This window comes from Ammospiza caudacuta, chromosome 6 (assembly GCF_027887145.1).
Source record: "Ammospiza caudacuta isolate bAmmCau1 chromosome 6, bAmmCau1.pri, whole genome shotgun sequence".
NCBI lineage: Eukaryota > Metazoa > Chordata > Aves > Passeriformes > Passerellidae > Ammospiza > Ammospiza caudacuta.
The window spans coordinates 22,952,480-22,977,129 of NC_080598.1; the positions used below are offsets into that span (position 1 = coordinate 22,952,480).

The window sequence follows — 24,650 nt, forward strand, 5'->3', positions numbered from 1 at the left end:
ATTGATTTATGAGTAGATATTAAAACCAGCTAAATTATGCATATCTCAGCTAAGTGATGACTGTGTTGAAGGATATGGTTATATATAACATATATGAGGTGTGTAGGCATTGTTCCTTAAAAAGGAGTTGAAATTTAAGCCGTGAGAGGCTGAGATTTCAGTATTGCTGTTATATCAATTCAAAATAGTGAGGAGAATGGGTAAGAGAATCAGAGGTAAATAAACCACTGCCTGGCAGTTCTCAGTCAAAATTGTTGTCTTAAAATAGGAAACTTCAGCTAAACTGAGCCTTCTGTAATGGGAATCAACAGAGGCAGTGTTTATGGTAGGCAGTTCTACCCTCCATATGTCTTCAGTGTGAGAAAATGTGGAACAGTGATCATGATTGGGCTCTCATGAAAATGAACAGAAGGCTTATCACAACTGTGGGTGGGCTAAATCTCTGCTAATTGTGATGAATCTTGCATAAATTAGAAGTTTCAGCTCTCCCTGGTTAGAGAGCCAGGGCTGGTTTGATTGCCAAGTTACTCCCACATACCCATGGAATTGACCAGCTGTTGAGTTGTGACCTGTGGCTGATGCTTATCAGCTATTTAACTGCCTGAGCAAGAGAATTCCTAATGAAAGGTCTCACTTTCTCTTTTTGCAGCAGCAAATCCCTTGCTTTGCTCTACTGCCCGATTCCACTGTAAAAATGGTCTTTGCATTGATAAAAGCTTTGTGTGCGACAGTCAAAATAACTGCCAAGACAACAGCGATGAAGAAAGCTGTGAAAGCCCTCAAGGTAGGTACACAGGTTTTATTCTCCTCTGCAATATTATACCAGCTCAACACAGAACAGGGTCAGCAGCAAATACGATTTTGTTGGCTTGCTCTGTGTTGGCTAGCGCTGCAGATAGTGAGAGAGAAATGTGTAGAGAGTGTGCACATGCATACATTGCATTCTCAGTGCTCAGCAGAGTGGTATCTTTCTCAGGTAGTAAAAATACCCTTTTGCAGGAAGCACTTGTAATCTGTGATCCAGTGCTCACTGAAGTTGCTGGGAATCCATTTAGTCCTTCTGGCAGATGGATTGGACCTGGGGGGAGGTTGATAGTAAAACCTGAGTTGGAAGTGAATCTGTCTGTTTACCGGATGAGTAAATCTTGTGTATGCTTAAAGCTTTAGATCTTCATTGCTCAGTTACCTTCTGAAAGATGTTTAACTGCAGGACATGTCTACAATGAAAGCATTTATTCTTACCCTTCTCCTGAAGACAGGGAAGCAAATTTTTATTTGAAAATTTTTGTGTATTGAGTCTTGGGAGAATCTTAAAACACAGTGACATTTTTATTCTTTTTAACCTATCATATATGTCTACAGGTAGTGTTTCTCAGTTTTGTTTTCTGTAACTTAATACCACAGTATTTTGTAAAACAAGAAGTATGTATGAATGACTTGAGGTTAACACACAGTGTATATTGGGCATCTGTTGCTAAACATTTTAATGTCTGAGTTACTAGCAAGAAGCGGGAGTAGAAAAAATGTCAGAGATGGTGAATATTTTCAGGGGAGATGTGGTGTGCTTCAGCCTGTAGAAAGCAGGACAGATGAAGAGAGATAAAGCAGCATATGAAGGAAGTTGTAATTAGTGAAATTGAAGTACAATTACTTTACTATCTACTTGCACTGATGTATTAGTCCTTTGTGGAAAATAAAATAATCCTGAGCTGAAGATGCTGATAAAACATAATTCTGAGCTTACAAATATTCTTGACAACTCACAGAGGAAGAGGAAAAACATACAAAAGCAATGCTAACAAAACAGGGGTTTATAGCAGTGGTGTGTGACAGACTCTTCTGTGTCACACCTCTGCTTAACCTGTGAGCTCTTTTCTTGGCTCCACATGTAAAGGTTGGAGGGGTCACCTTGCTAACTCTTCTGGGTGCTGAGCTACATCACAGCCTGGGAATGTAGCTGTGCTGGGAGCAGAGCCTTGGAGAGGGGCTGGCCTGCCCCCGCTCTGTCAGGAGCGGGATGAAAGGGCTGCCAAGGGCCTAGCACGTGCCCAGGACTGGGCTGTTCTTCACTATAGGTCTAAGGCAGCCTAATCACATTCATGTGGGTGGTCAGGTTTCTTTTGCTTTCTCTTTTTATTTTTTTTTATTTTGGCTTCTGAAGCTTAAAACAGCAATGCTATTCTCTTAGATTGGGATGACTGCTTCCTCTGCAGATTAATTGGCTGGATTGCCTCCAGGTTGTTTGTTGTCATGACAATCTGCTTTTGGAACTGACAGTCAGGCTTAAGAGAAGAAAAGAGCTGTATTTCATGAAGCTGTTACTTTTGTCTTCATATTTGGTCCTTCTGGAAATGTTAGACTAGTAAGAGGGTAAGCAAAGTAATTTTTTCTGATTATATGTGTGAAAGAGACCCAAACAAGGAAGAAGAAACTCTGTCCATTAGGACAAGAACAGCCATGGTTGTGGGCTAGTTTAAAAAAACAAATGGTCAAAGTATGGGGTTGGGAATGAGGCGTTCCCAAAGTGAAATGCTGGCTGTGGGGAACCTGTGTAATTGGCTTTTCCCTTTGGCAGCTCAGCCTCCCTGAACTGCTGTTTCACCATCTGTAAGTGGACAATGTGTGGGTACCTGTCTTTCAAAGCTAGGATTAAAACAGTGCGATGTGTTCAACTTTCCATCTGAACATAAATGACGATTCCCTCTGGAGCTTGCAGCTATGGGTATGTCTGTCCTGGCTTGCAAACACAGCAACTACTTTGTGTTAATTGGGAATTAGATGCTACTGTGGACAGTCCTTAATTTCTCACAATTCTTTCTACAGCAAGTCTAATTGCTGTAATTACAATGTGTTCATGTTCACACAGTACTGAAGTATCCTGGTTATTAACTAGAAGTCAAATGCTGTGGGTACTTAGGGACAGAGCAAGGCAAATCTGTAGGGTGTTATTAAATGAAGATAGAGGGGTTTCTTCCCACTGGCTGTGTTATGTCAAATGTGGTAGCTTTAGTTCAGTGTAATTGAGTGTAATCTGACATGAGATTGTCCTTGTGTGCTGTTTTTCTATCTGTAAATGTGTTGATTTAGAAGTCACTAAGCTTCTGAACCACAGCATGATAGTGTTGTTATCACCATTTAACAGATGGGGAAGAGAGGGCATAGATCAGCTAAAGGAAATGCTCCTGGAGTGCCATCCTGGCTGGTAGGAATAGAGCTTCAGCCGTGCTTGCCTGCTTCAGGGGCATGCCATTAGACTTAATCAATGTTTGCAAACTGTTTTGAGATACTATGACAACATGGGAAATAGAAGTGTGAATTATTAATTGCTACTTTGCTCTCCTTCTGCTCTTGGGTATACTGACAAGCTTTTTAAATTATCACCTCTTCCTGCTCTTCCATGAACTTCAAAGGCTCCTTTATCCTGCTGTCATTAGCAGAGCTCCAGTAGTGTATCAGTTTGATTTGTGTCAGATACTCGTCCATGTGTAAGGATCCTTTCAGTCAAGAAAGGTCACTCTGCAGACAAGGAAAACGGGAATGTGGCCTCCTACTGAAAAAGTACTGACCCAGCTTTGACATGGAACACTTCAAAAATGTGCCATCCTCGATGAATAACAGCTTTGCTAGCATGCTGCAATTTGAGATGAACCTGAAGACGTGCATTTATAAAGATTAATTTTAGTCACAAATAAGAGCAGATTCATTTGACAGGAGGGAGGGCCCCATGATTTAGTTGTGAAAATGAGAAGATCAAATTTTGGAGGATGTTCCTGTCCTCCTTTCTCCTTAACACTTGTAACTGAGTGTTGTGTATTTTAGAAAGGTCTGTGTGTCATGAGGAATTTGTCAGATTAAAAAGTGCCAATTTAGCAGCAAGTCAAAGAATTCTTCTCTAATTCCTCACAGAAGTTATCTGTAGCTCTTGTTACTGTCATTATGAACTTCAGAGCAATTCTTTTAATGCCACTCCAGCTATACTTTGGTCATCTCAGTTTTCCTGCAGCGAAGTAGCATGGCACAATATTTCCCTTAATCTGGAATGTGATATATTCATCAAAGTATGTGCTTGAGTTTTGGGATTGGATGGAAGTTATAATTGCTTGGATTATCCACACCAATCAAATACATGAATTACTTTAGAACTGTTCTTTCTAGGGCTTTACTCCAGGTTTAACAAAACCACCAGTTCTGCTCCTGTTCTGTGGTTTTTTTATCTCAATTCAGAGGAAAGTTTCTCTCCCCAACACACTTTTCTCCTATGCCTCTATTTAGCTGACAGTGTTAATCATTCATAGCATCTACTCTGGGTGTACTCCTTAGGCCTATCTGTTGCTGGGGGGATTTCCTGTTCTGTGACAGGCATCCACTCAATCTGGAAGGAATTACTCTTTTTCAGTATCTTCCAAAAACCATATAAATTTGTTCAGCTCTAGGACTGTGTTTAATTTATTCTCTTAATTAGTTTGGGGTTTTTTAAATCTAAATGTGTCCTCACGGTGGTTCTTTTCCTCCTTTTTGTAGTTTTAGTTTAGAAGACTCCAATGCTAACAAAAGCATACTGGGTAGTTAAATTCAAACCCATTTTTCTTTCACAGCCCTTCTTTTTTCTCCATCTAAGTTGCTAAATACCTTTACTAGCTTTAACCCCGTTGCCTAGGAAAGGGAGTTTTATTGCTGCTAGTCTGTATTCGCTCTGTCTGCTGCTGTAAAGAGAGGCTCTTGACTTAAGTTATATTCCTGAAATTCTAGCTCTGCACTTGTTTGTAAACAGTACTATTGTGGTCAACTTATAAACTAAATGTTTTGCAAGTGTTCAGAAGTTAATTCTTGGTCTATTTTGTAATGTCCACTGCTGTCCATGTGGATATCTCCTAATTTTTTTGTGTATCTTTTCATTGAATTTGCATTATGATTTTTATATACCCCAGTATTCTAAAACAGATTTAGAAGCATACATAGTTTTAGAAGTCTGTTCTTTTCTCTGGGGCATTTATAAATAAATTGCTTATATAAAACTTGTAGTAAAAGTAAAAAATCTGACCCTGTGTCGAATAGGAGGAAAATAATTCAAAATGATAACCTCCTAAAATGAATCTTTAAGTGATAATATGAATTCCGTGATGATAATTTGTGTGGATTAAGTTATAGGCAAAGCTGGAAGTGGACTGGCTGTAGAAGTAAACACCGAGGCCATTACAACTGTTTGCATGATTGAGTCACAATGCAAAGTGGGTTTTAGAACTGACAGCTGAGTGGAATACATGTACTCTAAATCTCTAAATTTCAATGAAATACCACAAAACCTAGTTTATGAAGCACAGATAGCTCCCAGAACATCCTGCTCTGTATGGAGCTTGTAAACAGCCCTTTGCACATGATAAATTGAAATTCTGAAATTCCCAAATGCTATGGCATCACTTAGACATCCCAAGGCTTTGTAGTCTGATCCTGTCTGTATACAGAGTTTTATTGAGTCTCTGACTCATTATTGTCTCATTCTGTAAACTGAAGCTCAAGTTGCAATTATTGTGCATAATCTTAGCCCAGATTCAGCGTGCAGCAGGAATTTAATACTCAGAGGTAGACTGAATAGAAGCAGAAGCATAAAGGACACAAATAAAATGTCACCAAATGTTTTATTAAATGAAGGCTTTGCCTGACCATATTTAGCTCTCTAATATCCTTCTTTTCTAATACTTACTAATAGAAATGGTTTTGTTAGCTGTGAATTTTTTCTTTCCTATGTTTCTCCATTCTCTGAATCCATGCTTCCTCTTCTTTCCCTTTTTTTTCTCCTCAAAAGATTATTTATTTGAGAGGGTTCTTGTCATGGAAAAAATGTATCCATCTATTTGGGGTGAACATGGGGTCTAACAGGTAGGGTGAGCTATTGGAGGCAGGTGTTCCTGTGGCTGGTACTGACCTTTCAGGTGACGGGTGAGTTCATCTCTGTTAATTTTGACTGCATGTGGACTCTGTGGTCTGTGCTGCCTCCCAGGGCAGGCTGTCATTTGTAAAATGGATTGTTGATCACTTGATAAGAACAGCTGATAATAACCAACTGTAGATGGGCCCAGACTCATTCAGAAACATGGTATCTTCTGAGTTGGATTGAGAGAGGAACTCTTACTTCTCTGTGCATGGAGGCTTTGGACTTAAAGCAGTTTAAAATAGATGTGGGGACCTTAGGGAGAGGTCCAGACAGCTGGTACAAGTGGATTTGAGTTTCTATGCCTCTCAGCTCCCTGAGCTTGTGAGTATGACAAGGTTTTGTTGCAGAACAGGCAAATGTAGATGAGGAATAGTCTCCTTGTAGGCCAGCATGTTGCTTCTACAGGCCTGTCATTTTGGCAGAGTAATAAAAGACGTGCTGCCAAAATGTTATGCTGCCCCTGCTTGGAGCACAGATGTTCTATTAAGGGCAACTGTAAGGTGATGATAGACAAGCAATGACTTCAAGTCTTCAAATGGGCAACAAACTTACTTTAAAAGGTGTTTCTAGATCTGGGAGGTGTCCAGACTCTCTACTTAATCTCCTGCTCAGCTCACCTTTGACTTCAAGTCAGATTTACCAGCAGATGATGACTTGGCTACTGTAAAAGTCAGTTTTATGATCTAGATCAAATCTTGGATGGGTTGTTGTGTCACTGGGAGTCACCATGTTTACCAACAGCTTTATCAGAGAGAATGGGGAAGAAGAATAGGATCTGGCAACAATCACCTTGACCTGAAAGCAATTCCTTGAAGATAGTAAGGATGGAGAAGTACCATGGCGCTTCCAGCTTGTGTTAAGTATGTTCTTTAGACAGGTATACTTCAAAATGCCTTCCCTCAAGGCACACCTTACTCCCATCATGGAAGTGCTGGTCTCATGGAATGCCTCACTGGACTTCTATTGTAATACCACGATTTTTAATTTTGGTTGGTTGGGTTTTTTGTTGCTGGAATTGAAATTGCAGTTCTCGGGCTACTTGCAAAAATAGGAGGTGCAGGGATACTTCTCTTTCATCAAGTGGCTGATGAGAAGACCTGGGAACTGACTCTGGAAAGGCATGGGGTCTTCTCACCTGTGCAGAGATGAAATGTGAGCTCTGAATGCTTGTGTCCAGATATTCTTACCTTCACTTTGTGGCATTTATGTCTAATTAAAAGTTCCCAAAAGAGGTGATGACATGGATATCCAGTTTCATTGCCCGTGCTTCAAAACTTCAAAAACAGGCTATAAAATGTTACACTTGAGGAAGACAAGTGTGAAATAAAGGACATTGTTTTTCCCCATTGATCTTGAGGTTCATTAAATTCTCTTGAGATCTCGTTAGTAAAAATAAATAAATTCCTGTGAAATACATTTTCCACAAGTTTATAACATTATGTTGGTGTTTGAAATACACTGTGTGTATTGGCATGTCATGCCATGCCCTGGCTGCTGAATCTCATTAACTTTTCATTATGTCAATGTGATCTAATGGTGCAAAAGGCTCCTGTTGCTGGACTCTAGGTGCCAGACCCAAGTCTTTTTGCTGCCACTGGGGGAAATCCAAATAAAAGGCACAGATGTTAATCTTTGACTTGCTGTGAAACAAAATCAGTTCCAAAATCACCAGGTAAGGTGACCAAATGTGTTTTCTATAGTTGCTGTAGAAAATGATTATAGCATTTGTATTTAAAATGAAACCTTCTGTTGTTGCAGTTTCAGTACAGGGGCAACCTGTTTTTTGTTGGAAAATGGGAGTTGTCATAGCAAACATTTGTCATGGAAGAGCCTCCACAGAGGTTTCCTGGGTTAAGTACTGGAGAGACACTCTCAGTAGCAGAGTGGGAGTTGGCTTGGCTGTGTCTTCTGTTTCATGTTCTAACCCTCATTCATCACTGGCCCGCCCCAGCCTGTAATTCTACTTTCAAGCCCAGCTGGGAGCTGGTCTGCATGGCTCTCCCACCAGGTCTGGCCCCATCAACCTTGCACTTTTACTAAAACCTTGCTGTTTAGCCTGATTAGTGGCATTAATCTCTGGTAGTAATAATGCTTTAGCCTAAATCTAGCTTTGAGACCTGTGTGCATTAACCAGGTCAGCAGAAAGAGTGAGGTTAATTTATGCTTAAGTGCCCTTGTTAATCTTGGTCTGGCATTGTCATGTGTGTAACCACTGGTTAGAAATGATTTCCCAAGATGAACTACTGAGGAAGGTGGCTGCATTCAGCAGTTTGCACTGGGACTTAGGCAGAGAGTACCACTGTCCCTTTCTTTCTTTTTAGAAGTTGGACTGTGTTCTTTCTGCAGCAATTTTTTTCTGGAATTGGCAAGAAGACCAGTTTGTTGCATATACCTGGGAGGGAGGGATGGGGAACAGATCTCAGCTGCTTGAGTGTGTCCAACTTTGGGGTTGTTTTTTAGGTTTTGGTTGGTTTTTTCCACCTCTAGCTGCCAACAGTAAAGTTGGAAGATGTGGCTCCTAAAATGTCAGGCTACAACTCTATCCCCAGCAGTAACTAGTTTTGCATGTGGTTAAAATCTGTATATTTTCACTACTTCAGTTATATCTAGGAATAATTTGTGGCATATGAGCTCTGGCAGAGCTTGTAGTTTTGTTCTTACACACAAAGCTAAAGCCACAAGCAGAGCCAACATGGCCAGAGTAAAAGGGTCTCCATTCCGACTGTGTAGCAGTTTAGTACATAGCCAATTATGTGATTGCCCTAAAGCAATATGTTTTCAGTGTAGACAATCCCCTAGAGCAGGGCTACCAGGCTCTGCTGAGAAGTTTTACTGACATTTGCTCAACAACAAGGTCAGTGGCTCCAGGTTAGCCAGATTCCTTTAGCTGAAGTCTGTGCTGCTGCAATGCATTTGGTTTGTAGGGAGGAGAGGAGGTAGAAATGCAGAATTGTCCCTAGAAGTGCAGGTGATCCTATGAGTGCAGGACCTCAACAGACCTTGGCAGTTTGTGTCTATTACTTTGAGAAATCCTTGTTTAGGGTGGTTCCTGTTTGTCTCTAAGTGGCTTCACTTCACTGTGCTAGCATAGCTGCAGTTTTATTCTGCCTTACAGAAAATATGATTTTATATGATCCTATAGGAGAAATAAAGGTATGGAAAACTGAATTGTGGGGGATACCAAATCACTGAGGTGATATTAATGTCAAAGTGTATCTACCAGGTCTTACCAATCTTCATGCCCACTCCTTCCACGTGCTGGTCCCAGCCAGGTCAATGGAAGCAGCTGAAGGCATTTGTTTCTTTATTATAGATCACACTTAAGTTGCCATGCCAGTGTGCTGTATTCACTGGAGCACACATTGCTTGAGGATGGCTTTAAAGCCCAAACCAGTTGCCAGCCAAGGTTCCAGAAAAACTGGAAATATTCATACTGGCTGATCTAAAACTAAATGAAACTTGAGGAGTATGTGGATTATCATGAAAAAGGAAGTTTCTTGCCAGGCTTTAGATTAAGCTGAGATTCATCCTCAGCCAAACATTTCAGTACCTGTAAATGTGTGAAGGATGAGGCTGTCGAATTCTAGATTTTCCTTCTCTGTTGCTCTTGCATTCAGTCTTGTGTCCCAGACTCTGATCAGGCTTCCTTGCAAAGCTGGGAACTGCAGTGGATTTTCTTCAGCCTGCTGAAAATTGTGAAGTGATGAGAGACATCATACCAGTATTTAGTGTTCATGTTGCTCCCTGAGCTTGGCGAAGTAACTCATGCTCTCATCTCACATGACCAGATTTTTGGTGCTAATTTGCTGTAAAGCATTGTGTTTAAAAATCCATATTTATGAGGGATGTTAAAACATAAAGTAATTATATGGTTTTCAATTACATAAACATCAACATGCAATGCAAATTAGAAGCTGAATAATTTTCTGTTTATTTGTAATATAGAGTCTATGCAAACAGTAAAACCTGGAGAATGAGCAGGGGGACAAGTATGAAGAGTATGGTGCCATAAAGTGCTTTTAGAGTCTCTGTTCAGTTCAGATGTCAAAACAGGTATGGGCTATTAAGGAAGGTCACAACCTGGTGAGTGGCAGCATTGGGTTCAGAACTCCTGTTGATACATATGCCCCATTGTAGGGACACACTTTGTGGTAATTGGGAGTGGGGCTGTGACTGAGCCTCATCCCCAGTGGGTACAGCTGTGAGGAGCAGGTGAGCAGCACTGACAGCAACGAGACCTGGAGTGCCCAGGGGCACTGACCAACCACCAAAGGGAACAGAGGGCACACAGGTGCAGTGCGTGAACATGAGGGGTATAAAGGTTGGGCTAAAGAACAAGAGAAGCAGATGCTTGCAGCCTTCTGAAGTAAGTTTGCTCTGTATGAATAGATGCCTGAAGCCTTCTGATGTGGTAAGGTGTTATTCTGTATGAGTTGAAGCTTTCTGAAATTGTATAGTGATACTCTGTGTACTGTGGCTGTCTCAACTGTGACATATGCTGTGGCATCTTATGATTAAATAGTGCTTCCATTAATGTGGCTGAAGGCAGGGACACTTGAGAGTGCCTGTTCTCATGTCCTGAGCATCTCTGATGCTCACTGCTACTGGTGTGGTAAATAACCTTGGGCAGTTTGGGTTGTATGCCTTATCTCTATTTTGCATGGGAAAAATACCAAACTTTCAACTTTTAAAAGGTGTGCAAAATATTATTAAGCCGTTTGAAGAAAATAAATTATTCATAATTTCTGAATATTGTCGATCAGTTGCAGTACACCAGCCAGTCACTGTTCGGTCTGGTCATTGGTGCTGAAGTACATCCTCTGGGGCTTCAAAGCAGAGGCTTTCAAAGCTTCTAACAGCATTAATGCACTACAGTAAATGCAATTATTATCGAGCTCTTAAGTGGACATAATTTTGAGGATCTGGTGTTTTTGTTAAGGGGCAGGAAATGTGTTACCTGTGGGAATTAAAAACTAACTTGTTCCATTTGTTCAAGGGTTTTTTGCAGATTGTAATTTCCCTCTGCCTCCTTCATGCTGAATAGTAAACAAACACTAGCCTTGATTTAGTGATGGCTGTTAGGAAAATGCTTTAAAACTTTTTGAGCTGTTTTTTTCACTGCAAATAGTGTTTATGGTTTTCTACAGAAGACTAAGAACTGTGCTGCAGCACAAGTTCTAGACCTCAGAGGTTTTCTGAACTAAAATTTGAACTGTTTTGTCAGTCACCTTCAAAGTCCATACTGGCTGGAGCCTGGCTGACTGGTTTGCGAGGATGTGGTCTGGAGTTAGTTTGAGGGAAAGGGAACGTTATGTGCAATTAAAATGGAAGCTCTGCAAGGTAGCTTGTGCTGATACTTGTAAGAATCAATAGTTGTGGGAATACTGCAAGGGAATATTGTATGGGTCCTTACAGTAAGTCACCATCAAATTTAATTTTTTTATTTCATACTGTAGAATTAGAAAACAATAAGTATGTGACTTCAGGAATGCAGTGAGGGAAGTTGTGTCCTTGCTTAGAAACTGGTCAACTGTGATCAACCACAAAAAGGGGAATGAGAAGACCATATGTTCCATTCAAAACTGAACAAATTCGAGGTTGATTTTCTTTGTTGTTTTTACTTGCTATTAAAGCAGAATTTTTCTGTCCAGATTGGAACAGGTGTGTTTGGGATAGATTTGATAGCGAGGTTCTTCAGAGATGGGCTCAGACAGGGAGGCTGCAGCAGGAATGAGAGGATGGAAGCAGCTGTTGTGATAAAGGATGAGGCCTGGTGGCAGAGAGCAGAGCTTACTGTGCAAATAGTACTGCACAGCTGTACATCACAGGTAGAGGCTTAAGCCATGCTCCTCCTTTTTTCTTTTTTTTTTTTTTTCTTTTTTTTAATTACATTTTATGAAAGGCTCAGTTTGCCACGGTCTTGTCAATTGCTGTTGCGTGAGAGGCAGCTCCTATAATTAAGACTGAGGTGGTAGTAACATGCTGTTCATCTGCACACACGATCAGTTGATCAGTTTTGTGATGAATTAGCTGCCAAGGTTTACAATCCTGAGCCCAAATTCTTGCTTTTTTTATTGAAGTCACAGCAGTGTGATTGAATCACTCAGTGTTTGTGGAAGCCACTGCTGGCCTCTCCCTTGTTTTCCAGACTACCTTTTGCACCTCTTGATATGTAAATCCCAGTTGATGGTTAGTTGGCAGCCATATGAGATCAGGTTCTAGCTATGACTGATAATTGCAAGAAAATATTCAGGGAGTGCCTTCCTGGCCAAGGTGGATGTAATTCAAGACTCTGTATGTGAAGGAGTGCTGGCTGGAAGTGCCTGAGGAAACGTGCAGATGTGGTGTTGTGAGCCCATATTTTGGAGACAGATCCCAGCAGATGCCTCTGCAAGCTGTATGGCCTGTCTGAGGTGGAAATCAAGCACCTGGAAAACCACTGTGCAATGAGTTAACCTTTGAATAATGCATTTCCCAGCAAGGTACCCAAATGCTTTTGGTTTGTGTCCCTCTTATCTGTACATCAGCAGTATGGTCAATCTTTCCAGAAAGCCTGATGTAAATACAGGGTAGAGGAAACATACTGAACCTGTTTCTCCTGTTTCTGTACTTTCATTCATCATTTCACCTTTGCCATATTCTCTACTTTCTTTTGTTGGAAAAACTCTTCAAGTAAAGAAATTAAGTCAAACTTGTGCTGCTCCCCTCCATCTTTTTTTTTTTTTCAATTGCCTTCTTTCCTGTAAGACATCAGGGGCTTTTCCCCATTTGTTTCTGTTTGTTTGCTTTGGTTTCTTTCTGTCTTCAAATTTTGCATCTTGCTTTTTTGTTGCACATTTGTTTTTGCCTTTTCTGAATGTGTTAACAAGGGGAACTCTGCACTAAGCCATATCCAGACTTCTCTATCATCTCTAGTTAAAACATCGCAAAGTTTTGTTGCTCTGTACAGGTAAATCTCTCCTACGTAATAATTGTCCTCCTATTTTAGTGTCACTTTGGAGGAGTAGGAGATCAACTAGGCTTAAAATATAAACAAATATAAGAAAACCCTCAAAACCCAAAGGCAGGAGCAATCACACATCTCCCTGAGAAGACTGGGTATAAGTTCTTTTCTTTTCCATCTCTGGACCACATCTCTTCTCTCCAGTGAGATTGCCAGACAGTGGCCCTCTACAAGAACATTGCCCCCTGGCAGTATGCATAGCAGTTGTGTGTTTCTTTCAGCAGAGATTTAGTGTAAGTTTAGTGGTGTCTGCAGTTCACAATCAGGTGAGAAAAGGAGTCAGTTTCTGCTCTGGTTGTGCTATAGCTGTTAGAGCTGGAATTTCCTTTCTGCCTTTTTTACCATATTATTTGTACTGCTTGTATTTTATGGCCATGATTTATAGCATATGTCACGAGTTTCTCTGATGCTGCTAGCAGTTCCCTGCCTGTGGTTTGCTAGGTGGGGGCAGTGTCCTGATGCTTTTGACATGAGGTGTGTTTGTTGGCTGCAGTACCTTCCCTTTGGACACCAGAACCAAGCCCTTGCACTGGAAGGAGGTGATGGGGGGAATGTCTTGAAAGAAGTTAGTGCGTTAAACATCTGCTGGAGGAGGAAGTTTCCACAAGAACTGGGTTTATAGTCTGCTTCTGGAGTGTAAGCTGGGGCAGGCCTTTGGCCAACCCCAGTCACATGCAGCACGCAGCAGCAAACGTGGCTTTGCAGAGATTGGGGTGCAGAGCAGGAACTCATACATTAAAAGGGAGGAGGGGGAAGAAGCCTTTGCAGCTGGCCTGAGTGCAGGCTCCTGCCAGCAGTTGTCCAGAAGCATCCCTCACTGCCCTGAGTTCTGAGAGTGGTGCTTCAGAGAAAAATCTCCCTGGGCTTTTGTCAACCACAAGTCTTTGTCATGCATAACAGGGTGGAGTTCTCTGCTGTGCTCTTCCCCAAGTTTTTCAGTTGTGGGAGATATGGGAGGGGGAAAAAATTATTCAGACTTCTTAAATTTGTTCTTTTCCAGGGGCTGCAGGACTGCTCCTCCAAAACCATTATTTTACATTATGGCAGTTGTCTCTGGAATTGCAATCGCATCATATTCTGTCTCTTCTCCGGATAATTTCAACAGACTTCTTTAGCTTTTTGCTTTTGCTTTCTTTTCTTTTCCATACCCTTTTCCCTTCTACTTTTACTATGCAGTGAGAAAGCCAAGGAAATTAAGAGGGTGCTGCACACCTCTGCCCTTTTCACATTGAGAAAGGAATGTGTCTCTTTTATGTGTGCTATGGCTCTGTCCCAACAAGAAAGCCAAAACTTATGAAGTGTTTTTTTTTTTCCAAAACATATGTTTAGATGCACAAGTAAGGTCAACTTCTAGTAGGTTCTGTATTCCTAGGCAAATTTGAAAAGATCACCCTTTTATATAATGTCAATATGGGTTTTCTTTAAAGGAGGTAAATAATGAAGCACCAAAGATAACTTAATACAAGCAAGGCTTCTCCCTGATTGAAAGAATGCTGACTGGAGCAGATATCACAGAGTCCTTCTTTCCACTTATTTCCTTGTTAGAGGCTTCAAGAAGAATCACCATACCTTGACAATTCAGTTTGCCCTATCCTGTACGCTGTGCTATGCTTTGTTCAGTCTAAATTTCAAGGCCTCAGGCTGTGAGGATTTAATTACTGTTTCTAGGGGATTATTGTAACAGCAGCTCTCATATGTTTTTCTGTTCTAACCTCACCTCTGCTCTAAAGCCAAGGAAAACTCAAGTGTTACATAGCCTATGTGGTTTCAAGGCCTCTGCAAGCCTGTAGTGTAGAATGACTCTTAACTTTTACCTTTCCTTTGTCTTTTGCATCCAGAATAAACTTTCTAGATCATTGATTTATCCTGAATGGGATATTCAATTTATCTCAGTTGTTTTGGATGAAAACTGATGCTGAGATAAGTGAGGTTTCCCCTTCACTGGGCTGCTTCCACTCTTTCTGTGAACTTTACATTAAATGTGCTTCCTGTTTTTAATGAACACTCAATCCCAGCTGCATTTTTTTAATTAAGCTCTTGTGGACCAGTTCTTGCTGAGTCTTGCTAAATTACTCTTGCAAGAAGATTCACATTGGCTAGAGGTAGGATCATGTAGCGCTGAGCTTGTCCTTTAGCTTGTTACTTTTCCAGTGGTTAGATCAGCTGCATTTAGGTCCATTTTGTCATTAGGAAGTTATGAAATTGCTGCTCTGTGGCTTCATCTTCAAACATCAACCTTTCTGTTGACATTTTGTGCATGGTTCAACCTGGCCTGATCTCATTCTGTCCTCTGCATTCTATGTGACCTGCAAGTCTCATGTGTTTGCATAGGTGCTTCATTTCAGAGGAGTACAGGAGGGATACAGATGTTATGACTTCATTTTTATTATTTATTATGCTGTTTGGGCTTTTTTGATCTCTGGAACTCACAACAATGATCAAACAAGGATTCTCTTTCATTTTTCTTGGCATTAGTTTCTCTCTCCGTGGATGTAAGTAACTGAGGTCAGTTTTCAGAGTCAGTGACTGGTAAATCACATTAATCCATCCTCAGTCCAGCTGAATTTATTGCCTATTTGTGTTTTTTGCTGGATCTCAATTTCTAAACCTTGCTTTTGCCCTACATAGTTTACACTTCCAGTTTGGAACACTAAATGTATCTTGTGATCCTGGGAGTAAATGCTTGGTGTTTCCTCCTCCCTATTTAGCTGCTTCCTTGGGCAAGATCCAGTTCCAGGCCCTTGTCCCCTGCCTGGCCCAGGGAATGGCCAGGGTTTGTTGCAGGGAGGGAGCTCTGCCTGGTGTCCAGCTGTTGTGGGTAGAGGTAGCTCTGCTGCAGCCTCAGAAAGTGCTCAACAGCATCTGTTTTCTTAGGCACTCTCAGGCTGCATGAAAATTATTTCAAGCAGCAGAAAAGCATTTGTACTAGCCAAGTATTGCATGAAAGATCCAGAAAACAGATCTGGCTAGGAGACCTTCCATGGGAGGGTAGAAAGAGAAGAAGAAGAAAATAAGAGAAACTTTCAGAGGGAATTCAGTGAGGTAGAAAGGAAGATCTCTTTGGCCATAATAATGAAGTTTGAGTCCTACTTTTCCTTTCTTCTGCCCCACCAGTATCTCTTAAAACTTCTAATTGTTGCTGCTGCATGTTAAAAGGTGTTTCCTTTCTGTCATTCTTTGCTTCGTCTCACATTGATTCACTGGCAATGCTGTACCAGCCCCGTCTCGCCCATGCTGGTGAAAATCCTTTCCTTTGCCCTTTGGGCAGAGAGTCTGAAAGTGCAGGTGGATGTTCAGTGCTCTTCATTTGCTGAGACATAGGGATGCTCTGCTGAAATGAGGGAGTATGTCACCCAGTGCAGAACGCAAAAAGGAGTGGTTATTGCTTGTGATGGTTATTCTGAGGGCTTGACTCTCTTCTCTCTCTAACTGGGAAAAATTCTCTGGTGTCCTCTACACCAGCTTATTTGTAATTTTCTGATGAATTTGAAAGGGATGCTGACTGTTGCACAGTGTCTCTTAGCGACATGAGAAGCTCTAGGTTTTTCTGCTGGGCCTTGTGGGCTTGGCAGTTTGGTGTCACCTTCCCCTGGGCAGTTTTCCCCCTCTGGTGATAAATGGTGTATGGTATGGCTGTAGTTTGGCTGATGTGGTTTTCGTTCTGTTGGTGGAGAAGAAGTAGGAAAGGTGCAAAAGTAGATGTAAGTGGGAGACAAGGTCCTTTACCACTATGCAGTCTAAGAAAGGAGAGGGAGAGGTTTGTTCTCTGACAGTAATGTGTGAGTAGGAGCATTTTCAGAAGAGATTATCAACCTGTTTTTTCCCTCTTGATTTCATGCTGCACCTTAGCCATCTGTTCTGTCAGCCCTGGAGAAAGCTGCTGCTTTCCCGAGTTTCACTTGCTTACCCAAGGTTGTGAAAGTTTATTCCTTGCAAGGACAAAGCTCTTGTCTGTTGTCATTTAAAAGCATTTGCTATTATGAGTTATGATGCCCCCTATGTTCTGCCCAAGTGGGCTTTAAATGAAGCACAGGTTTGGTTCATTGAAGTACAGCTGTCACTGCAGCAGGAGTCCTTAGTGTTGGTGTAGTTCTCATTCCTACAGGAGAGAGAGAATTTCCCACTCTACAGATTCACCATCATTTTTTACAACTTACTACTACATCTTTAAAATGCTTCCAAATGGGCTTCTGAAGCTCAAGCTTTTCAGTCTGTCTTTGGTTAGGTACATCCTAATATCAGTTTTTCCTTGCAAACTATCAGTAGCTAAATTCATTACACAAGCTTGCTTGGAGAAGACATGTTCATAGAAGTCCAAAAGGCAAAGTGAGAGTCCTGAGAGCTCACACAGAAGAACTGCTTTGCTCTCTGTGAACACTCGGTGCTGTGGTAGTGCCAGCTCTGGGGTTTGTTTTGCTTTCCAGAGAAATTGCAGTGAGAGTGATGGGGCACAGCCTAAGGGAAGTTGTAATCTGGGTCCTGTGAAAAGTGCCAATAAACTGCAAATCAGGTATTGACACTTAAATACAGGAGTATATTTCAATGAGGATCTTGTGCTTTCATCTGAGACAAAACCTTGAATATTGTGACTCTTTTGGCATGGTGGTGTGGCAGTATTCCTGATGAAAGTGAATTCCTATTTCTACTGTTGGCAGTAGCTTTTTGATTCCCTTTTTTCCTGTCTTGCACTGTCACAAGCATCTCAGGAAAGTCATTTACCCTAATCCTGTGTTTGACTCATGAGACCCGATGAGCTAGTAGCTTGAGAATAAATTGCTGTAGAAATTGCATTCATAAATATCATGAACAGCCTTCTTAAAGTGGTGTTTGATTACTTGAGACAAAGCTTTCAAAACATTAAAACAGTTTAAAATAATCACTTGACTAAAGCAATAACATTCTGTGGATGCATTTCATTTTTCACAACCCTCTATTTCCCTTTTCAGAAAATGGACAAGAAGCCTGTATTAAAAAGTAATTAAATCTGCAACCCAAGCAAGACATGGAAAATTCAAAATTTAATGCTAATGCACTTTTTGCAGATGACTGTTGCCCACTCACATGCACACAAGTATGCACATCATTAACATTGACAAAGAGCTGACTGTTAACTTTGAGATTTTTGGTTTCCAAGAGTTTATTACACAATCCTATTATGTAAATGTGGTTTTGTTAACTTGTGCAATTGCCAGGAGAATTAGTGTCTGTCTATACAGCTGCATGAGATGCATCCGCAAAAGCTGGGTAGGACTCTCTGTTCTGTTGAAAAAGAGTCAAGTTGCTTTGATTTATAACTAATCTTTACAAGTTAAAGAATCCTGACAATATAAACCAAACAAATCTAACAGTGTGATGGCAGTGTTTGGCAAATGAGACCATGTCCTGCATGGTATTGTGTGTATTCCACTAAAGCTTGGGGGGTTACTGCTGCATATTTGCTGACTTTCTTTAAGGAAAGGCATGTGTTGTGAGGCTGTGTGAAAATACATAGAACAAAAACTTCTGGCTATTTGGCTAAAAAAAAAAAATTAGTGTTGGGTCCCTAATTTTTTCTAGTACATTACAGGAAGTGTTTGTCAGGGGAGTGAGGTTTGACAAAGCCTCATTCCTGTTACACCTGGAGACCTGATGTATTTGTTCTTGATTGTATGTCTGATCCAACATGAGAACACCACATGAAACATCCTACTGCTTGGAACTTTCCTGGCTGGAGGGCAGCTCTGGGAGTTCCCATGTCAGGTAGTTCACCTACCAGAAAATAGAATTAGAAGGCTTATTAAAGTCTAGTTGTGGGTGTTAGTCATGTACAGGCAGAAGCTGGTAGGGACAGGTGATGTGCATGGGAGGATTTATTTACCCTGGGAGAATACTGTCCTTCTGTGAAGGTACAATGTGTGGTACATGGTACCAAAACTACTTTTTGTGAGTGCTGTCAAGTGCCATTGGAAATAGCATTCACAAATTGTCCCATCCTTCTGTGAAAACAAATTCCTTCTAGCTCTCAGGGTTGGGAGGGGGGATTCAATAGGCAGATTGTTCAAGACCTTACGTTGAGGCCCATTAGTTGACCTTAAAAGGTTGTCAGTTTATGAATTCCGACTTTGAAGCTTGCAATGGATGAAGTTGGGATTGCTGTTCAGGATGGAAGAGAATTTGACCTGTTAAATTGAGAGGTTTGTGTTTGGCAAAGAACTTTACTCCACAGGTCTGCGTTATGCTGAGAACATGGACAATGCAGCTTCTTAGCACTTCTAAACTTGTAGTTTGATTTTTGCACAATATTTAATGAATTATATATATACCTAGAGGTCAGGGTCAATTTTTTTAAGTATTAAATCTGATCACTTCCATGTGGTTTTAAGCTTAGAGTGAAAAGCAGTAACTTGATAATTACTCAGTATATCCTTTGTAATGTCTTTACAGCACAGTCTGGTTTGAACATTGCTCTTCCTCCTCACACCAGCAAGATAAATCAGTTGCATTTTTTGTTGTCCTGGCATCTGCAGCCAGACAGGGATGGAGATAAGGCTTCATCGTGAAGCAGTGAACCATCACAGGTTCGTCACATCCCAAGTGCTGTCTCGCTGGCAGGGGAGGCTCCTGAGCTGCAGTGTGAATGTTCAGTGGTGAAACCTGCCACCTTCTGTAAGAGCATGGCCTTGGCTTCCAGAGAGCAGCAGATCCAGAGCATCTCTGCTACTGGTGGGCTCATTTTCCATGATCTGGTTCATGAATATTCAACTCATGACTATGGGCTTTAACAGTCAAAGCTTTTCGTTTGTCCTTGTCCAATAGAGATTAATTTGGAAGCTGAAATAATGTTGGCGTGCTTCCCACATTTTGCCCCAGATATTTTGCTATGGATATTCCTGTTTCATCACATTTTTATGACTTGAAAATAGGCCACTTCAGACACCTTCCTGTGTAAAAATTGAGCTAGACCTTTTTCAAGATGAACCTTTAAAATTAGAAACTTCACACTTGAATGTCAGAGTTGTGTATAATTTCCTGTGCTGACAGCTACATTGCCTCTGTCAAGGATGAGTGAAATGTCTTGAGCTATTGCTAAGTAAGTTTGTGCCTGTTTCAAGAGCTGCTGTGCCTCTGTGGCACAGATAAAGAAGTTATCTCTAGGTTGTGTTGTGGCTGAGCTTTTCTGGTGTGTTACAGTCACTCTGCAGGGATTTTCAGCCTTTCAAATAATTGTGCCATGCCAGGGTTATGCTAGTTATATTTTAGTTTCTGTTTTGCTGTTAATGGTGTCATGTAAGTGCTGAGTTTTTGTGTTTAAAATTGTTAGAGCAAAAGGAAGATAATTTTTCTCTGGGCTGGACATAGAAAACTCTGGAATAACATGTTTGATTTTCTATCAGAATAGCTTGCCATAGCCTCTGTCACTCCAGTGGGTAATGTTTTCCCTTCTGGTTCCCATTACTATAATTAAATGCATTCAGAGCATTCTGTTTCTGTCTATTAACATGTAATCATGTGATTGATTCTTGTATGCCAAGTAGATATTTTTTCCAAAGGAAATATTTATTTACATCAGTTTTCAGATCAGCTATGTAGTCAAGTGCTTATGAGTGGCATTTTCATGTGCAGCTTGAACACTGGTATTTCCAACTTCTGTCCTCTGCACTTCTCCCTCATGTGCCTCCGCAGCTTTCTGCTGCTTTAATTGTTAGTTCCCTCACTACCATGCTTAGTCAGATGTTCAAAGCACTGGTTATTTAACTTGCCAAGAGAAGATATTACTGTATCCTGTGGATTTTTTTATTGATCAGGATTTAGTGGGAGGCTGACTTGCCTCTCTGAGCAGATCGCTTGTGTCAAGGAAAGCTGCTGACCAAGGATGTTTTTAGACATTGTTAATGATCCAGAGAATGTACTGTCAAATATTTTCTTTTCAGTCTGTTTTATTTTTTTTGGCATCACATCAGGTTAACATTAAGCTTTTTGTGTTTGCATCCTTTCATACTATAAATTATTTGCCTTCTTTGTTATAACTGTCTATGCCAACCTTGTGACTCTGTTTCTCTGCTCTCAATTACTTTTGTTCCCTGATCCATGGGAATAATACTGCCTCTGAACTATAGTAGAATTTCTAAAAGTGGCCAGTAACTGTAAAAATGAACAAATCTAAAGCATTCATACAAACACCCTATTTTTCTACCCCAAAGAATTAAAATGTATGCCCATGGATAAGGCATTGATGATCAATACTGTTTTCCTTCAATCTGCCTTGTGTCAGAGGATAGGATCGGTACGAGACCATGGTTCCAGAATTGTTAATCCTGGGAATGTTTGCTGTTCTGTCAGTCAGAGGTACAGATTTGGCCATGTTTTTGTTGTTAACTGCAGCATTGAGTTTAGGTCAGTTGAAGAAAGACTGGTGATGTCTATCCAGCACAATGTTTTCAGATGCAGGCATTTGTTTTTAAATTTCTTAACCCAAAGTAACACTTTGCATCATGGCCCAGGCATTTTTGGTTTCAGACTGCAGACTTGTGCTGGGGATCCAGTGGCTCAGCAGAATGTCACTTATCTAGGAAAGGTATTGAAGCCCCATCTGTGAGTAGATACTCATTGCATGCTTCATTTACTGCCATCCTATGCTGACTAGATTTCACCTAAAAGCAGGAGCTGTCTTAATCTTCAGAGATGTAAAGAAGTAATTTCTTTATGCTGAATTTTCCAGTCCACTGTGGCTCCAGAATTTATTGTTGTTTGTACTTCGGACCAATTGCAGAGTAAATGGGAACATCCCAGCTGTTTGTGCTGGTGTAGCCATGGCTGCATTGACAGACTCGGGAGCAGAGTATTGCTGATAAGTCTTGTGGTCCTAATCTGCTGTTTTATTGATATTGTAATGATTCTAATGATTCCTCTATACAGAGCATCTTCCTAGGGAAGAAGGATTTTCTAGGTATATTTGTGGAGCTTAGCTTTTTGAATGCATCCTCCAGAGAAGGAAGAGAGCTGCTGGAGGGAGTCTGGCATTTAGTCATGCATTTGACAGTGCAACTGAGTGCTTACTTGCTGAATATGTGAAGGTATTCCCTGCTCTTGATCCCTCTCAGTGTTACTAAAGGGATCTGCATTGTTGGCAACCGGTTTTGCAAATCAAAAAACATATTGTTTTTATTTTTAAAAATACTTTCTATTCCTACTCTGCTTTTAGCTAGAGGAGAAATACAGGAATGATCTGTCAGAAGGCTTCCTGGCACACTGGAATCATCACCAGAGATCATAAAGATTAAACAAGGCATCCTTGACATTTGGGCCATCTAATCAAAGGATTGAGAGAATAAATTTAATTCCTTGATCATCTGTGATCCTACTATGTGACTTACAGCAAGTTTCTGTTGAGATAATTTTTCCCCCAACTTTTTAAGTTAGCAGTTGCACTTCCTTTATCTTCAAAAGGTATAGTTAGAGATTTATGTAAACTATTTGTTGATTGCTTACTTAATCACGGAATCATTAACACCAGTTTGGGTTGGGATGTCAAAGATCATCTAGTTCCAAGCTCTCTGCCAGGGGCAGGGACACTTCCTGCTGGATCAGTTTGCTCAGAGCCTCACCCAGCCTAGCCTTGAACAGGGTGGTACATCCATGACTTCTCTGGACAGCTTCTTCCAGTACCTCACCTCCCTCACTGTAAAGAATTTCTACCTAATACATAATCTGAATCTGCTCTCAGTTGAGAGCCACCCCCTTTGTCCTGTCACTATATGCCCTTGTAAAAAGACATTAAAAAGACCGTAAGCATTAGTATCTTGTCTCTTGTATCCAGCAGGACAGAAACATACTGTCACAAGTTCACTTGATGACATTGCTCAGGAAGAAGTTGTGAGTCCGATTCTCCTTTGGACATGCCCTTGGAAAGGTTAGGAGTAGATGCAGTTTCCCCAGGCATCTCTGACAAGGTGTTTGGAAGTAGGGTGATCTTGACTGGATCCTGCTGTATGTTTGCAGTTCAGTTCAAATCATGTTTTTCCCAGTAGATTATTTCACTTCTAGCAATGAGGTGCTCCTGTATGTGGAGTTTCCCAAAAAAGCTTTTAATACTTCATTATGCTGACACACAGAACTGTTGTGTGGCTTCTGCATGGGTGAAATGGGCATTTTTCAGCTTGTGGAACATACTTGTATCAATCAGCAATTTGAAGGGCAATAGGGAAAATATTGTTCCCCTTCTGATCAATAGAGTCTGATTGTAGACATTAGTCTTTGTTTTCTAGCGTGACTAATACTGAAGATCCATTTCACCTAGGAATTCTTATAAGAACGCTTTAGAGTTGTATAAAAAATAATGTCACAAGAGGATATTTGCAAAATAAGTATTTACATTATGATCTCAAAATACTTACTCTGGCCTCTAAATCTATCAAATCTTTTTATCTATTTTCATGTATTTACATTTCCATTTGAAATTAGTCCAGTGATTAAATGGAAGTATCAGAACACCAGAATACAATTAAGTCACTCTTTTGCTTTGTCTGTGTAAGTAAATAATGATGAATCAAAGTTTATAATTTGTCTCTTACTATCTGTTTTGTTTTGGGACGTTTTATTGGGTGGGGGTTTTTTTGCTTACACAGGTAATTTTTGTCTCCTGGATAGCCTTTTTCCTTTTTGCCGTCTTGACATATAATTTTAATGACTATAGGTGTATTATCCCTGCTTCTGGTTTTTTGTAGGTTTTCTTTTCATTAAGCTTGGTGTGCATTAGAAAGTCAGATTTTAGTTCTTTTGAAAGACTGTCCTTATTAATTAAATCCACTAATTATCAGGAAGAGGTTAATATTTTCTCACTAAAACAATGCAATTAAAAGTGTTTGCAGGGTATGCTTCCTCAAAAGATAAGTTTATGCTCATTCAGATCTGCTCTTCTTGGAAATAGAGAAGGAGGAATTTTTGTTGCAAATCAGTGATAAAGGCCAAAAGATGAAATAAACATGAGAACAGGGAAGGCAGTGAGGCCTTTTTTTCTATTACAGAGGTGGGGGAGAATTTTTGCTAATTAACCACAGGCAGAAACATCTGGTGTTCTATTGAGACTTTTTACTTGGAAAGTAATTTCTTTGTTGGCATCTTCATAATGATCATGCTCACACAGTGTATGTGGTAGCCTCTGTTCCCCTGAAGTTACAACGTACAAGCCCCATGGAGTCTTGGGGATGACACAAGTGCTGTGGAGGTCCTAGGGAAATGAAACTCATTGCTTCTTGATTTATTGGCAGTCCAAACCTGGCACACTCCCGTGCCCCCTCAACTCAGCAAAGAACAGCTCTTGTTTGTTAATTGCTTATAATCAATATCTGAGAAGACACTGTTTTGTTTTGGCATCTTCGGAAGTGGAGTCTGAAAGGAAACTGCTAACCCATTAAAATTAAACCCATTTACCATTCTGAAGACAATTCTGAATTTTATATGATTCTGTACATACTGAAAAGAATTAATATAAACTCTACATCATGTAAAATATTATGTATGTTATGCAGTTCATTGATGTGAATTCTGTGTTCAGTGCTGCTCATTCAGCTGCTTCTGTTCAGTTTCTCTGCATAGCTAAGTGCAACAGTCCTCAGGTTACCCAAATTTAAAAGATAATATTAATTCTGTCACAAATAAATGTGATAGAAATACAGTGTCTACGACTTTAAATCACCAAAGAAATGACCAGTCAAGCTGAAAATCCAGCGAATGGGG

The 24,650-nt window shown here is 40.5% G+C and overlaps 1 protein-coding gene across 1 annotated transcript in view; it reads left to right on the plus strand.

The window, feature by feature from the left end:
* The window catches only part of LDLRAD3 (low density lipoprotein receptor class A domain containing 3), a 104,477-nt gene that overhangs the window by 55,922 nt on the left and 23,905 nt on the right, over positions 1 to 24,650 (plus strand). Inside the window, exon 4 of the mRNA XM_058807508.1 lies at positions 650 to 784. Coding sequence (XP_058663491.1) covers positions 650 to 784 — 135 coding nt within the window. The remainder of the gene's footprint in view (positions 1 to 649; positions 785 to 24,650) is intronic.